The sequence below is a fragment of the Mastacembelus armatus genome, chromosome 7 (genome assembly GCF_900324485.2).
Source record: "Mastacembelus armatus chromosome 7, fMasArm1.2, whole genome shotgun sequence".
In the NCBI taxonomy this organism is placed as follows: Eukaryota; Metazoa; Chordata; class Actinopteri; order Synbranchiformes; family Mastacembelidae; genus Mastacembelus; species Mastacembelus armatus.
Window position 1 is genome coordinate 11628499 of NC_046639.1, and position 17743 is coordinate 11646241.

Here is a 17743-nt window from a genome sequence, read left to right on the forward strand (position 1 = left end):
TATATAGGGTATAGTTTCCACCTATAGTTCAGATCTCTCTGCCTGTGTGTGTGAGTTGATCTCCGGAGACATCTCAGTATTTTTACAATAAACCGGTGTGTCGATTCCTAACTTTCTTTTAACCCTCCATCATTGGACTCGGGTGAAGGTCACAAGGTCTGACTTTTCAACAACAGGTTCGACCTGTCGGTACGGCGGGGTCGAAAGCTGCTGTACTTCGCATCCCTCGGTGGCCTCGGCTCCTTCTTTTGCATGCAGGTGCCTCTTTTTATCACTCATTTTGCCCCGCGCGGCTCCTACCGTTTCTGAGCACAACCCTTTAAGCACTGGCTCATTGGAGCTGCGTCCCCAAGTTCCATACTGCGAAGTTGAGATTCTCAGGTCGCGTGGCATAAAGAATGGCATGACTAGGAAAAGGGGAGTCACTCGCATAAACATAGCACCATTATCCCAGTGTTCATCTCCTCCCCATCGATCCTCCAGTGGCCACCGTCCATTTATCTCTCCCCGATCTTCTGTATCCAGTTGTTGCTTGACATCCCATTTCCATTGTTCATCTCTTCCTCATCGATCCTCCAGTGGCCACCGTCCATTTATCTCTCCCCGATCTTCTGTATCCAGTTGTTGCTCGACATCCCATTTCCATTGATTCTCTATGTCCCACTTGAACTGCATTTCTCTCGCGAATTCCTTAGTGTATTTCCTAGCAGGAGAGATCATATTTCTCCTATATTGGCTTCTCTTCATTGGCTCCCTGTAAAATATAGAATAGAATTTAAAATCCTTCTTCTCACATACAAATCCCTTCATAATCAAGCTCCTTCATACCTTAAAGACCTCATAGTACCATTTTATCCCAATAGACCACTTCGCTCTCAGAATGCAGGTCTACTTGTGGTTCCCAGAGTTTCCAAAAGCAGAATGGGAGGCAGAGCCTTTAGTTATCATGCTCCTCTCCTATGGAACCAGCTCCCAGCCTGGGTTCAGGAGGCAGACACTCTCTATACTTTTAAGGCTAGACTTAAAACCTTCCTCTTTGACAAAGCGTATAGTTAGGGCTGGCTTCAGGCAACCCTGAACCATCCCTTAGTTATGCTGCTATAGGCCTAGACTGCCCGAGGACCATCGGTGCACTGAGCTCCCCTACCCTAACCCCCCCCCTTTCCCTTCCCCTCCCCTCTCTTCTCTCCTCCCACCTCATGTATATTCCACCATTGAATCTTACTAACCTTGTGTTCTCTCTCTCCCCTAGTTTGTGCTCTCTCCCTCTCTCTCTATTCTCTCTGTACCTTCTGCAGGTGTCCCTGGTCCTGGAGCTGTATATCGCTGATGTGCAGTTACTGGTCCCACCAACCTGCAGTGTCTATTTGTTGTTTATTGTTGCTGTTCTTTTCTCTCTGCTCTATCCACTCACCCCAACCGGTCGAGGCAGATGGCCGCCCAAACTGAGCCCGGTTCTGCTGGAGGTTTTTTCTTCCGTTAAAGGGAGTTTTTTCTTCTCCACTGTCGCCAAGTGCTTGCTCATAAGGGAATTGTTGGGTTTTTAGTTTTAGTTTTTGTAAAGTGCCTTGAGATGATTTGTATTGTGATTTGGCGCTATACAAATAAAATTGAATTGAATTGAATTGAATTGAACACACGCAAGCACACGACAAGAGGCAGGTAGCACATAGCTCTTTGTATAAGTGCCCATATGTCTTGTGCGCTCCCCTCGCTCAAGGCGGGTATCATTTCAACAGGACACGCGGGATTGTTTCGTATCGCATGGTTTGGTCGCACCGAAAGGTGAACCACACGTCGAAATCGTGATCTGCCGTGGTGAAAGGATCTCGAGACTTGAGCTCTCGGTGCTGCGACCCGTCCTCCTTGTCTCTAACATCCTAGCAAAGAGCACGAGTGCTCGTCCTGGGTCTCAGCGATGTGTTATCTTTTTCATGTATCTGTTGTAGTCGCGATGCGGGTAAGCCGACTCGTAGATTTCTTCCGTGACCACATGCATCGTGGGGTTCCCGGTCAGCTTCAGCGAGGTAGCCTACACCTGCCAATTCGAAATCTTCACGTCGAACGTGACAGCGAACCTCGCTGGATGCAGACGCTTCGAAGCCCTCTTGGAGTTCAGCGCGCTCGAGTTCTGTCAATGACCTGTCTTCGTTGAAGATGGTGCGGATCATGCTTGCTTCACTTCGCGAATGAGCGGGATTGCAAAGAGCGTTCACAAAGGCGAGCAGTGAAAGCATTTTGATCGTGTACACCTAGAGAAGGAGAATGATATGGACTTGAAGTTCTGCAGCGGTAGCATTCGACAGCACCGGTCGGGACCGAGTGAATGCAGCCAAACATTCTAGTGAGCGCACCGCTTATTACTTATCCGACCGGCGCAGGCTGAGAGAAACACCTGTGTCTGTGCGGCGTACAAGCTCATTCGTGGGGGCGACCTCGTAGTCGCCTCTTCCTTCGCGTTCAGACATATTTCCCGGCCAAAGCGCTCGCTTGTGATCTACACACCTTCTACTGCGCGGAGAAGCGCAGGTGCTTCGGTACACGAAGGGGATCCTGACTCTGTTGAAGGAACATGACGCTAAGTCACTTCGTGTATCAGAGGAATATACCGTGCTGACTTAAACGCACATACGTACAATTATCGCAGATTGTACAATGTGATAAGCGTTCTCAGGGATCTTTGAGTTCTACTGCATAAAACCATCCTGAGATGTTGGCGAGGTGTGAAGGTAATAACCGTGAGACCTGGAGGAGGCACACAGAAGACTCATTGTGATTTGATATATCGTCACCTACGCTCCCATCCCGGGGTATTCGCTAGGTCCATTTTATCGAAGGAGTACCGAGTGCCCCGGAGGACACAGTGCAACGTGTTGGGTGTACTGAGAGGGCTCGGTGTCATGGAAAAAATCAAAAATGGAACATACACCACCCAATTCGCAAGGGACGCCGACGCTCAACCCTTGAAAGACTATTTGGACGAGATCTGGCGCGAAGACAGAGCTGTTGAGCGAGAGGGAACGCCTTGTCGCACCTTGATCATATCGCTTTCCGACGATTGCCGTGTTCAACTTTGCTACGAGACCCACTTGTGGCACCCGGTATCTCCCAGACCTCAGCCGCTTCACTCTCACGGATTTTACAGATATGGGCACCACCGTTCGAGGGTACAGGTATGTACTGATGTGTGTGGATGCATATTCAGGGTGGCCAGAAGCGTGGCCGACCAAAAGGGAAGACGGTAAAACGGTTATTAAATGTTTGATAAATTATTACATCCCCAACCATGGTTTCTCAGAGAAAATTAGGTCAGATAATGGGACACATTTCAAGAATCAGGATTTGCAGAAGGTGGAGGCCAGGATGGGGTTGAAACATGGGTTTGGAACGGTGTATCATCCACAGTCTCAAGGAAAGGTGGAAAGGATGAATCAAACTGTAAAAACCAAATTGGCAAAAATCTGTGCACAGACCAAATTGAACTGGGTTGATGCATTCCCATTGGCACTCATGTCCATTCGCTGTTCTGTTAACCAATCCACTGGGTTTACCACTTTCGAACTTCAAACAGGGAGACCCTTTCCAGGGCCCCACACCACTAGCCCAGTAACCATTGTAGAGAATGAGGGTCTGTCAGCCAAAGCATATTTTAACTTTCTGCAAGCTCTCGTTTCAGCTTTCTCACATCAGGTGGCGGATCAGCAGGGCGACGGAACACAAACTCCGACGCCAACTGGGTGTTGCTGAAGGTGACTAAGAGGAAGTGGTCGGAGCCACGGTGGACGGGACCCTACCAGATGACAGAAAGGACATCACACGCAGTGAGGTTAAAGGGAAAAGGAGACACCTGGTACCACTGGTCGCAGTGTGTACCAGGAGAACCGCCATCCAGATCTTTGACCGAGGTCCAGGAGGACCTGCTACAACATACCTCTGTCTCGGCTGAGGCAGAGAAGGACCCTCCTCAGAAAGGGGCAGAATAATCCCTGGGGAGTGAGTCAGGTACTGAGGTAGTCCACCCTCAGTCCGAAGAAAGAAGAAGCTGTCCAAGAGGGAGGGGGTGAAAAAGAGCGCCCCTCTCCAACAAGAGGTGTGCCAAGCCTCCAGCCGACGAATCAGAGCGCAGAGGGAGGCAACGTCGAGGGATTGTTGGTTGTGATTTTGAGTGGTAGTTTTAGTTGTTGATTTATTTAGTGAGAACCGCCATCCAGATCTTTGACCAAGGTCCAGGAGGACCTGCTACAACATACCTCTGTCTCGGCTGAGGCAGAGAAGGACCCTCCTCAGAAAGGGGCAGAATAATCCCCGGGGAGTGAGTCAGGTACTGAGGTAGTCCACCCTCAGTCCGAAGAAAGAAGAAGCTGTCCGAGAGGGAGGGGGTGAAAAAGAGCGCCCCTCTCCAACAAGAGGTGTGCCAAGCCTCCAGCCGACGAATCAGAGCACAGAGGGAGGCAACGTCGAGGAATTGTTGGTTGTGATTTTGAGTGGTAGTTTTAGTTGTTGATTTATTTAGTTTAAAGAGTATCAATTTATATTTTCTTATTGATTGAATAGATTACAGCACTGAGAGATGTGATCTCCTAAGGGAGATCAAGAGAGGGATAGCAAAATTCCAATTTGTTTAGATGGGCTCTTAGGAGAGCCCAAAAGGGGGACTTGTGGAATGCGGATGCACCTATGGGGGCTTCATATAAGGTAAAAGGAAGTAACTGGCCTTAGCTTGCTCAGCGACCCCCACTCAGAACACATAGAAGACAGTTGGCAATAACAACTCCATATAAGGTAATATCATAAATTCCTTTTGGTGGGGCGCTGCCCAACAGTTTAAACATTGTATAGTTTCCATCTATTGTTTAGATCTCTCTGCCTGCGTGTGTGAGTGGATCTCCGGAGACGTCTCATAAGGTAAGATTTTCCAACACTGCTTAGAGTGACCAGTCCGTATTGCGTGCTTTCACCCAGCTTCCTACCCAGAGCCACAATGATTTTAGTGTCTACGACTTTGCCGTGCTCTCCAAAAATCATTGGTCATGCAATTGGATTTTATGGTGTATTCCAATGACGAAGACTCTTATAATTCTTTCTTATAAGAATCACTGTCCGGGAAGCAGCTGAGATTCAAGGGATTGAAGGCGATATCATCTCCCACATTAGATGCGGTCTCGCGTGGTCCGTTGCCCAGGACGCGGTTCCTCGATTCCCAGCCAGGGACATTGGAAGAAACGTACTTCTTGTCGCCCTTGAGATAGCGATTTAGAAACATAGTTGTGAGCTTTACAGCCAGTGTCCTATCCGCACTTGAGTCCTGACCGCCGTTCAGTTCGTGCGACCGCCGTCCACATCGTCCAACCAGTGTTCAAATGGAACCCCACAGTTAGTTTAGTTTAGTTTAGTTCAGATCTTCAGGAATACCAACACCTCCTTTCACAAGAAACCAAAACACATCGCGTAATTGAGATGGAGAGACGATCCGATTCACGTAGCGTGTGTGGACACACGCATCATGAGGAGCTCTTGGCGGAGACCATCAAAGTGCTCCTTTCAGACGAGTCTCATGATGAGGTGGAGTCGTCGGAATTTTGGAAACGAGCATGTGATTTTGTTGAGACCTCGCTGAAAAGGACAACGCTGCGTTTCACGTACGGAGGGAGTTGTTTCTCTGATCTGATATGAAGTACGAAGCGCTTGTATCTGCCTCGTATGAATGAGGTAGTAGCGGTGGGAAGCGGGCACGGCTTGATCGAATGCTACATCGCTCGCAGAATGTTCGGCGCTGAGACGGTACACGTGAGCGAAGTAGATCCTCCTCATCGTATGGTGGAACGGCTGTCTTGCATAGACGCCATCGAAAAATACAACTGCGCGGACGGCCTGCTCTTCGTGTATCCATGCTGAGGGGCTTCAGGCTACGAAGGAGCGGTGCGCAGATTCAAAGGGCGTGTTGGTCGGTGAAATCCACACCTCTGGACACACCAACCCCGATGAACTGCTCCAGCAGATAAGCGAAGATTTCACAAAGGTAACGCGTGTGGACATGCGTCGCAGGAGCGCTTGGGGTTGTCTCGAAAGACAAAATGGGGGAGTGTCGTGGATCCTGAAGTGCATTTGGTCGCCCATGGTACGAACGGAGTGACCGGTAAGCCAGACCACTCTCAACGTGTGTGTCACGGGCTCTACGTGGCCAAGCCCGACTCTCTGGGGTTTACGAACGAGAGCCTAAAGCAGTTTCTCGTCCAGGTAAAAGATAACGAGAGCCCTGGAATGAGGCCCCGCGGAGAGACGAGCTTCGAAGCATGTGGGTTGCAAAACTCCTGCATGGCTAACATTTCTCACACCGTTTACACAAAGATCTCAGGAACGGACATGGCCCTCGCCGGACAACCGCACTACCAATGTCGTATGCTCATAGAAGCCGGCTTGTTCGGGCTCAACTACAGGTTTACGCAAATGGATGCTTTTATCACATCGTCAACAAACACTATGGCAACACATGGCCCGTTGGGTTCCTGGAGTACAAAGATCACATCCGGGCATGTTATGGCGAAAACCCCCTCGGAACCAAACAGTGCAGGGCAATGTTATCACGGGGGCACGGGGGCTCGCATGTATGCCTGTATAGTACTCCTGTATAGTACTTGTTTCTTGAATGTGGAAAGGAACAAAGGGTGTTCATATCGGGTTTTTGTTTGTAAAATTTGAACTGTTTGTATGTAGCAAAAGGACAGATCTCTGTGACCAAGACATGTATTTTCTGTGAGTCTTTCATATAGCACTGAGGTACAGTGGTTACTGATAAAGAAATAACTCTCTCCCACGGGGCTAAGTCGCCTAAGGGCTTGCTAATGAGTAACAAGACGGCATTTGTATAAGACACAATATTATTGAGTGAACAGGGATATTGAGTAAACAGTCCCATAACACCGTAGTCACATTTTATGCACTTTATTGAATAATATCAAAATGATTATATACAGAACAGATATATGTTAGGTGCTCATAAGATGAAACTGCATGTGTACGCGAGGGTGATGGTGTCGTAGTTTGTGCTCATGAGGATGCCATCCGGCCGCCCCAAGTTCATCAAGCCAGGGGTCTCTCCTACCCCTACAGAGTTGTCAGGGGCGTGCTTGTCCGTCATGGAGGGCGAAAGTGCGAGGCACTAATGGAATGTACCTAGAGACGTGTGTGCATGTCCAGTATGTTCACTAGAGAACTGTAATCCGCACGTATCCTGTGCACTATCAGCCCCGAGATGTCACGAGCGGTGCATACCTGTTAGGTAAATTCTTTTAACAAATAGACTCAGAGGACAAACTTCGGTAAGATTATATAGAAGTTTTACTTGCAAGGAGTAACAGTCACACAGCACCTTGGTACAGCATGAGAATCACTGGCTGCTTGCAGCCTAACACATCAGTTTTCATGGTAATAGAAAAGGGAGGTGATTTCACACAGAAAGACATCTGGGCCCTTATCAAATAGTCAAGGTTAGAGCAACTGTGCTCACTGAGAGCAACAATTATATTTCCACAATACACAATAGGCCCTATTCAGAAGTGTTTCAGTTATACTAAAGTAAGGTTGATCAGGTCACAGGAGGGTAAACATTTTAACCCTCTGGTTGACGCACGCGCCGGCGCGTTTTGACGATTTTTTCCGGATAAGGCCGAAACAAACTTAAATTGTCCGTCAATTCTGATCGTACAGATAAAAGAAGTATATCATTCAAATCTGTAAAGGGTCTAGTTTTAGTGGTATACCATCATAATAACAACAAAATGTTGTGCTTTTTTTAAATAAAGAAAGCCGACAGGGTGGGCTCTCTGCCTTTTCCGTCTCTGCCATTTCTCTTCACAGACGCGTAAATAAAACAACCAGAATCTCAGCAAATACTTGGCTCATAAAAATAAGAATTATATGGCTAAAAAGCTTGAAATGTTTTCTTTTAAGTGAAACAATTCAAGTCGAAAACAAATCATCATTTCTTATTTAATCCGTATGAACGTAAGGCGAAGTCCGTTTTTTCCTGTCTCACCTCAATACAGGTAATGCGGTCCCGCCTTGTACACTGTCCACTGTTCACATGTAAATAATCTCAGGTGAACCAGGTAAATATGTGCACACCCCCAAGAAACGACACAAAATATCAAACTTCATCATAGAATTTACTCACTTTTTCTGCGCGTTTGGATGATGGCGCGTTACGCACGTGAAGCGGCGCTCCTTACATTCCACACAGAGACAAATAGTTTAGATTGTCCTCAGAGTAAAAACACTGATTTTCACTCAAATGAGGATCGTTTAGCTCCTCATTGTTTTGTATTGTGCTGCACTAATCCGTCCCATCTACATTGACTGAAAGGCTCATTATGCGCGTCTTTGTCTGGTCGTTCAGTGCGTCTTTTGTGTTCTCAGGTAAATCACATGACTATTCATCCTTAGACACACCCTCTTGCATATGGCCTTTCTGGACAAAAAGTGTCTTAGAAAATTCAAATCAGTGTATTGTTAATGTGAATGTGTGAACAAGATGACATTCACAGCACTCTGAAGTAAACACTTTAGCCTACAACATGCTGGTCTCCAAGGTCTTGTGAACCAATGTTCTGTTTGTGTTTTATGGTCTTATTTCAGTGAGTAAAAAATTGTAGTTTTTCATTGACCATGCATAAACACTTTTTTCTCAAAAACACAATCATGTATAAACTTGCTGCTCACATATTATTGTAGCCAATTTTGTGCTGATTACAGTGTTATCAGACTTTAGACATTAATATGTTTAAAAGACACTGAAAAAAGCAGAAATGTCAGGACATGTCAAAATCTGACATGTCAAAAACCCCCTCAGACCCCAGAGGGTTAAACTCGGAGAAAACAGAAGTCATTATATTTGGGCCAAAAAAATCTCAGAAATAACTTTTCTCAAATTATAGCTACTCTAGATGGCATAACCCTGGCCTCTAGCACTACTGTAAAAAACCTTGGAGTTATTTTTGACCAGGACATGTCCTTTAACTCACACATAAAACAAATCTCTAGAACTGCATTCTTTCACCTGCGCAACATTTACAAAATTAGGAACATCCTGTCTCAAAATGATGCAGAAAAACTAGTCCATGCATTTGTTCCCTCAAGGCTAGATTACTGTAACTCATTACTATCTGGATGTCCCAATATCTCCATAAAAAGCCTCCAATTAATCCAGAATGCCGCAGCCAGAGTCCTGACAGGAACTAGCAAGAGAGATCATATTTCTCCTATATTGGCTTCTCTTCATTGGCTCCCTGTAAAATATAGAATAGAATTTAAAATCCTTCTTCTCACATACAAATCCCTTCATAATCAAGCTCCTTCATACCTTAAAGACCTCATAGTACCATATTATGCCAATAGACCACTTCGCTCTCAGAGTGCAGGTCCACTTGTGGTTCCCAGAGTTTCCAAAAGCAGAATGGGAGGCAGAGCCTTTAGTTATCAAGCTCCTCCTCTGTTATGGAACCAGCTCCCAGCCTGGGTTCAGGAGGCAGACACTCTCTATACTTTTGAGGCTAGACTTACAACCTTCCTCAAAGCATATAGTTAGGGCTGGCTTCAGGCAACCCTGAACCATGCCTTAGTTATGCTGCTATAGGGCTAGACTGCCCGAGGACCATCGGTGCACTGAGCTCCCCTACCCTAACCCCCCCCCCCCCCCCTCTTCTCTCCTCCCACCTCATGTATATTCCACCATTGAATGTTACTAACCTTGTGCTCTCTCTCTCCTTGTGTGAACCTTGTGCTCTCTTGAGTTTCAGCAACACAGTCGTGTGGGTCCCCATCTTCGGCTGTAGGCATTAGTGTAGCAGGATTGAGAGTTGTACATCGCACAATAGTGAGATGGCAATGTAGTCATGCAGGATAGATGTCTCGCTGGTGACATGTATGCTATCTTTTTTTGCAACAACAGGACAGAGACTGCATGTGGAACCTTTAGTGTTAGAGGATGGAACAACACAATGCTTGCTGAAGCTTGGACTGCCATGGAGGCTGCAGTAACAGCTTGAATACATACAGGCATTGCTCTTGCTATTGGATCCAATTGGGTGGAATAATAAGCAATAGGTCTGTTTTTGTCCCCATAAGGCTGAGTCAGCACTGAAGTCGTGACCGTTTTTACAATCTACAGTTTGCATAAAACATTTTTCATAGTTAGGCAGTCCTAAAACAGAGGTGCTGGTCAGGGTCTTTTTAAGATCATTAAAGACCTTTTCTGTAATTTCAGTCCATTTTATTACAGGGCTGACAATCACGCATGGGGCTTTTGCAGGAAGCGAGCAACCTCTCAGAATTGGTCGGCATGTACAAGCCAAAGAACACGGATGCGTTTCGGTCCGAGTAAATGAAAGGCTTCGCCGCGGAGGAACTTTGTCGCAGATACGGCAGTGCGAGACCCTCCACTTCAGCTATACTGAGAAAGCTTTCAGAAACGGCAAGTTGACCAGGCATGCCGTGACCGATCGGGAATTCACCACGATGGGACAGCTGTGCATCATGTTTCCTCAAGAAAGATATTCTCCCTTGGAGCTTCTGTCTCTGCCGAGGTATTGCGTTCTACAGATGGACGTGGATTCTGCAGACACCCCTAGCGCTGTGATTCCACTGTTGGTGAGCACAGGAGGGTACGATATATTGGGGATATATTCTCCAGTCAGTATCTTACAGCATTGCGCATGAAATAAAGAATGTACAAAAGCTCCTCCTTGGAACCACCGTTCAAGGTTTTCTTACTAAGTAAATCGCCTAATATATCATCAAGCACACAAGACTCTGTTTCCGTTCACACATCTGCAGGGTGACTATCATTCTGACTCAACAGGGATAAACCATACCTGTCACAGGTAGGACGTGACACAGGTAGGACGTGTCACAGGTACGACGTGACATGCTCTCACTCCTAACCTGTGACGTCTGAGAACTTCACACGTCACATGAAATGCTCCCAATTCAACACCTCCTGAAACAATACCCGAGATTTAGCTTTGTTGATATCAAGGCTACCCTCCCAGCTCATAGCATCCGACCACCGCTCCGAGCATCCGACCACCGTTCGAGCCATCCAACCACCATTCAAGCCATCCGACCACCATTCAGAACATCCGACCACCGTTCAGAGCATCTGACCACCATTCGAGCCATCTGACCACCATTCAGAGCATCCAACCACCATTCGAGCCATCCGACTACGGTTTCGCAAGTGCCTATGTGTAATCGGTTGCATGCGGACATGGGTGAGGGAGGGCTGTGCGCTCTGGCCAGAGCACTGCAGGGAGGCTGAGCTCACTGGGATATATAAGCTCAAACTGTGGCTGAGAGACTACGTCTGCCTAGCTCCTGAGGTCTTAACTTCACACCAAAAAGAAGAAGTCCCTATACTCGTTCTGCTAGCACCAAGAACCAAGGACCAGCAGTGAGGAGAAAGAGAAGTAGGAGCACCGAACCATGCTAAGCGAAGTGGCTCCCGCAGCATTGTTGCCATGGGTTTCTCATGGATGGTTGTTGCCATCCTCTGCTTCCACCTCGAGGATCCACGGCTCGGACGATGACGGTCCAGATGACTCTACCTGTCCTCGTCTTCACCACACTGAAATGGGTTCCATGCACAGGGCGCTCGCCGCTTACATGGCCAGTCATCAAATGTCAGGAGCTCCCGTCTCCCGTCAAAGTGGTTAGACGGAGGAAAGTGACATGGACCATGGGCGTCTTGATGCTAGGCGTGTATGACGAGAGCTACAATATGCTGGTCATGAAACCCCGGGGCTTGTACGACGTGGCCTCGTGGAAGAGAATGTTTCCATGCTCCATGAGTATGGTGAAGGGCTCTGGTCACACATCCTGCCAAGGAGCCTGGCCTGCCAGGGAGCTGATTCTGAAGCCTGCCGGCTCACCCTGAAAGAGAAAGTACCAGCGCGTTGGGATGGAACCTTCACCTCTACTCCCGAGACCCTGTTGGGTGAACCTGAACCCTTTACCCCAGATGTAAACCCCAGGTTTAAGAAGCAACTTACTCCAGCACCTAGTTTTTCCGTTTCAAGAAAGGGAAAACAGGCAAATCTGTGTTTCTAAATTGGGCTACAAGTTTCTGTTGTTTCAAGGAGGAAGTCATTACACTGTACATTTAAAGCAGGGACACAGAAAGGGAGAAAAGGCAGCTGCATAGATACAAACAGTGTAGCCTACACAGAGTGAACACACACACAGCTAATGTCTGACAAAAGCAGCAAGAAAACTCAAAATCCACCTGACTGTGGCCTGTCCTGACTTGTGTCCTGGCCACAGGAAATGTCAATATTTGAAGTAGCTTCAGCTCTTGACCAGGACTCATACTCCATACTGAGCTTCACCCAGTCTTTGGCACATTCCACTATGTGTGCTGGTAATGAGAACAATAAAACTTTAACAGAAGAGTTATTGAGCCTTCATACCAAAAGAGATATTAAAATTATATATTATAATAAAATGTTTGAGGCAGCTGATCACTGTCAGTGATGGCTGTTGTAGTCCTGTTTTATTTCAGCAACACTGTGTTTCAGAATTCGGATTTTCTTGGTTCATACAGTGGCAGCAGCATTAACAAATATGGGTATGTGTTTTGGGGAACTAGGAACCCTTAAATGAGACACAACCAGTTTCTGATCACCTGAAATTGTCTCCAACTTTATTCGGATGGAACTGTAGTATGACTTTTTTAAGCATAAAATAGTTAAGTGAACATTTCTTGCACTAAAGCCAAAAATCGAATTTGTAATTAAAAGCAGGTCTCTTCTTGTATCATGAACATTTTTTGTTGCAACTTGAAAGGATGTAATCTATTCTATTGGAAGCAGTTTCTATTAGTGTGTTTGACTTTGGCTCCAACTACAATATCTCATTCCCAGTAAGCATAATGCCCTGGGGGAGATAACACTTAGCTACATGTTTGATTTCAGTGCAAAAATATGTTCTAGTTTTTTATGCTAAAAAAGAGACAAGATACCTTTATCCATCAGAGAAAAAGAGAGGAAAGAGAGAAAGGTCAGGCCAGACAGGTAAAGCGCAGAGTGAACAGGTAATAACCTGCACTATGAGCTGTAATGTTACCACACACACATATCCTCCTCATGTGAGCAATTTTAAGCCTATCACTCATTCTACATAATCTACACACCAATCTACAGTAAGGTGTCAACACTTACTACCTCTTCCAGCTTTACTTTTAACTTAGCTTAAATTTTTGTGAGATGTAAAACATTATTAAGGTTATTTATTTTAGTTCATGTAAATAAGTTGCGTGGTATAATTTACTATATAGTGTTTTAATTATAATTTGGGCCTCACCATGTTTCATTTAGCCAAGATAATCCAGACTTTAGTGTCAACACTTTTCATTGAGAAAAATTTCCTGTTCAACTGCCATCTACTGTGGAAGAGTAGAATAGGAGCATTCAGACTCAAGCTGTCTCAAGAGAAACAAAAAAAGTTAATCAAAACAATAGAAGTAGTAAAATACATATTTTTTAATGTAAATAAACTTGACGAGTCCAACATTGGCAGTTTAAACAATATACGGTCTTTATCTTTTACAAAATATTCCTCTAAATATTTTCATCCACATGTAACATCCAACTTTACACTAGAAAACACATTACTTGCTATTGTCACAAACAGACAAGACTTTTAACATGTTCTGGTATTTGGTAAATTTTTAACCCATCTGGGTGACTACATGTGTTGTCAATTAAAGTAGTAATGACATAAATACCACCAGAGATTTACATGTAAGGAAAAAAAATCAATAGAAAAATTAACTTAGAATTAATTTAACATGTAATGGCAATAATTATAAATGGAAGACAAACACAGTAAATATTTTCGATATAGCCAAAAAAGAAGAAAATAACATTATACAAAAGAGACTAAAAGCAACATGGTTTCAATAAAGGAGTGTCATAAAAATAAACACTGTGGCACATTACAGGTAAATGCTGAGGAGGAGGATAAAAGTCAGCTGACAATAAAAATTGCATAGAATCAATATCACAAATCTCTAATGTAGAGAAAACAACTTGGAAGCGCATGTGTTGTTTGTACTCTCAGACAGTGTGTATTTGTCACAATATCTGCTGAAGTGCTTCTTTTCTCAACAGTGCAGCCACAAATGTTGCTTATTTGGAACATGTACAGTTTCCCTTCATATATTTAACTAAAATTTAAACATACATCTCTGCTTTGAAGTGTCTTCAGAACCTTTTGGAGCAAGAGAAAAAAAAAACTGCAGGCAACTTGTTCAAACTAAAGTTCTGCTAAGACTGAGAGCCAAAGGCATCTTTAAATGACCACACCAGTGCTTTTCTCAGAGGACAGATGCAACAGTGTCAATGGCCTCCAGTCAGAGATGTGCCCAGTTTATGACTCACCTTTGCAGGATTGCAACAGCTAGATGTGATCATGGAAAAAAAGGTGTTTTGGGGTATGAAAGTACGTTGTTTTCATCATTAGATTTATTATTAAACAGTCCTGGGTGTATGAAAAAACAAATCACATATATTTGTAATCATCCATCCATTCATCCATTTTCTATACCTGCTTATTCCTTAACCAGGGTCATGGGGATCTGCTGGAGACTTATTTGTAATCATTGTTGATTTGTACGCAACATAACTAGCACGTCAAACATTATAGTGTTAAGCTGACATACTGTACAGAGGTGTGGGGGAGCAGGGACAGCTGCAACACAAGACACAGGGAAAGATGACTGGCCCAGTCAGAGAACATATGTAAAAATAACCAAACCTGAACTTGACTTGAGCTTAAGCTCTGTGCAACCAACCAGCCTGAATCTGAATCTGATACTGTTGTTTGGATTGCTCAGTGTGTAGCACAGTGCCATCAGCTCCCCCACTTCAGCTTTCAATGCACATGAACCCAAACTCCTAAGTACAACAAAGTAAGAGAAAAATAACAGCAGTGGAAGAACTGATGTGAAATGTCAAGACGAAGAATCATGCTTGAAATACAAAACCTCTGCTGAAATCATTTTTAATTAAATGTTTGGGTGTGAGGATGCATCATCTCCAGGTTTACAGCTTCAGGTTTGAATGTGATTCTTCATCTGGAGGATTATTGGCAATAAATACTTTTCAGTGACTTGGTCAGTTTTTTGATATATAATAATACAGTAATATACTTCACATGTACTAAAATATGACACATGTTAACTAGTGATAAAATGAAGATTCAGGGCTGTAAAGCGCAACAGTGAAAAAACAACAGAAGCTCTGCCACAGTGAGCTCCTTCTATTTGTTGCTGTTCTATTCTCTCTCCTCTATCCACTCATCCCAACTGGTCGAGGCAGATGGCCACCCAAACTGAGCCCGGTTCTGCTGGAGGTTTTTTCTTCCGTTAAAGGGAGTTTTTCCTCTCCACTGTCGCCAAGTGCTTGCTCATAAGGGATTTGTTGGGTTTTTAGTTTTTGTAAAGTGCCTTGAGATGATTTGTATTGTGATTTGGCGCTATACAAATAAAAAAAATTGAAATTGAATTGAATTATTAAAAGTGAATAAGGACTTTACAGTCCACAGAAGCAAGCAGCTAATTTTCCTCTCAGTGCTGGCACTGGCCTGTTGTACTGGATATGAGCTGATGTGATATGATGCTTGTGTGTTGCGTCACCACCCTGACTAATGCAGAGCAGCTAAAATGTCAGCCTTGAAATGCAACAACTGATTATTTCCATCATTAATTAATTTGGTCAGATGATGACTGATCATTAAAGATATAGAAAACCAGCACATATTCACAGGTCAGGAGATGGGGAAATTGAATTTAGAGTATTTTGCTAATAAAAAATTACAATTAATTTCACTAAACTAATTGTGTCTCCCTTAGCATTTACAAAACATTCAGAAATACACTCCAGACCCTCGGTCAACAGGGTCATGATGGTTTCCACCTCTTTGGACCGTTTCAGACCTCAAAAGGAGACACTGATTGTGTCCCCACCATCTATCAGGTAATTTCTGAAGAGGTTGTTTCTGTTTTTCAGTGTTGTAATGCAGACCATAACATCTTTTTTTTTTTTTTATCTGCCCACAGAACAGGAATAACTCCTCTTCCTAACCAACTACACTTCAGTTGCCTTTAGGTATGTCTCTCTAACGTAACCTGTCAGTAGTAGACTGCCAGTGTGCGAATGTAAAGCTGGCTGGTGCCGAGAAATGTCACAGAAAGCGTGGGAACCTTCTCCATAAATTGAAGCACAATGAGCAGACAGACATGAGTGGTAGTGTAAATGTCTTAAAAAAAACAAGACAACAGCAGTGTTAAAAACTCTGTTGAGCAGAGTTGACGTATTTGACGTATCAGGACTATGCAGAAAAGTGCTGACTTCATGAAATTAATAAGTTCAGATATGAACCTGACTAGTAAAAAGCAAGATACACATAAAACTACACCATTTTAGTTGCCAACTTATAGTAAGGGATTCTACGGCAACTGCAAACCTAGCCAGTATTGCTGACTTGATTTAAGGTGCTTTTAAGTGCAGAAAGATGATTGTCTAATGCACAACATGAATGTGTTTAGTGGGTGTCAGGACAGTTTTAATCAGATTCATCAGCCAGATCATGCTCTCAGAGACCACTTTCAGGCCAGAACATCAGAAACTGGTTCATCTATGATAAACCTAACAAAAGGAAAGAGCTACAAAAAATCTAGGACAGTGAAACTTTCTGAAACTCTAAGCCAGCACCCTCACTGTGTCTCCCCACAACATTATTTAAATCGTTGTGATGAATATGACCTCCAATTTCCATCTAATGAACCCTTTATCACAGTGTGGCCTCATTTTGGTCTGAAAACGGAAAGAAAATGATGTAGCTCTCTGTGCTAGAGCCCTGCATTACCAGGCCTGCTCTGCTGTTGTACTACCATCACAGTGTGGCTGAACTTTCGTATCTGCAGTGTGAGCAGAGAGGAAAATGACTTAATGCTGTCTCTGAGCTGGAATCACAGCTGATTATAAGAATCTGGCCATCACAGTGTGGAGCAGGAAGGTGCTGAGTCCCTGGATGGAGGGATGAGCGTGGTGCAGTGCCACTATAACTGCTGCTGCTGCACCAGCCGTCTGTAATGTGGCATGACTTTACTCTCAGGAAGGTAGAGTGCCATCTCCAGGGCGACCAGGATGGTAAACTCAAAGGATATCAGCTCCCTCCTGCTGATCCTGAAACGTTCCTCCAGCTTCTTCAGAGACACAACAGAACAAAGAATGAGCATGGTGGCTGAGTGGTTAGCACTGCTGCATCATATTTTTGCACATTCTTTCCTCGTTTTTAACAACTTCACCATCATTACAATCTTATTTTTTGTTGACAGAACTCATAATTTTTGAAAAAGACTTCACAAGTTAACTTATTAAAGAACAATGTGTAAAGTGGAAAATATTGCAGTTGGAACTAAACTTATCAATGCTCTATGATATCATTTAGAAAGAGCATCTTTATTACAGTGTGTCTACCACACATCTTTATTACTTTTATTATCACTTATCAGCCAACATACTGTATACATACATACAAATATATAGTATCTCTGTTGAGGAGGAGCTAATGATAACAATACTGCTGGGGCTTGATATTCAACACTGTCTGGACCTGACTGAAGGACACAAAGTGTCCTCAGTCCTGCAGGTTGTTTTCAACAGCAAGTGAAGCTCAGCAAGAGTAA

General features: G+C 44.3%; 1 protein-coding gene across 2 annotated transcripts in view; it reads right to left on the reverse strand.

Moving 5' to 3' along the window:
• Positions 1-13510: 13510 nt before the first annotated feature.
• Positions 13511-17743, reverse strand: part of cables2b (Cdk5 and Abl enzyme substrate 2b) — a 37413-nt gene continuing 33180 nt past the window's right edge. For both annotated transcript variants that reach the window (XM_026333042.2, XM_026333041.2), the window contains one exon: positions 13511-17260. In XM_026333042.2, coding sequence (XP_026188827.1) covers positions 17114-17260 — 147 coding nt within the window. In that variant the 3' untranslated portion in view covers positions 13511-17113. The remainder of the gene's footprint in view (positions 17261-17743) is intronic.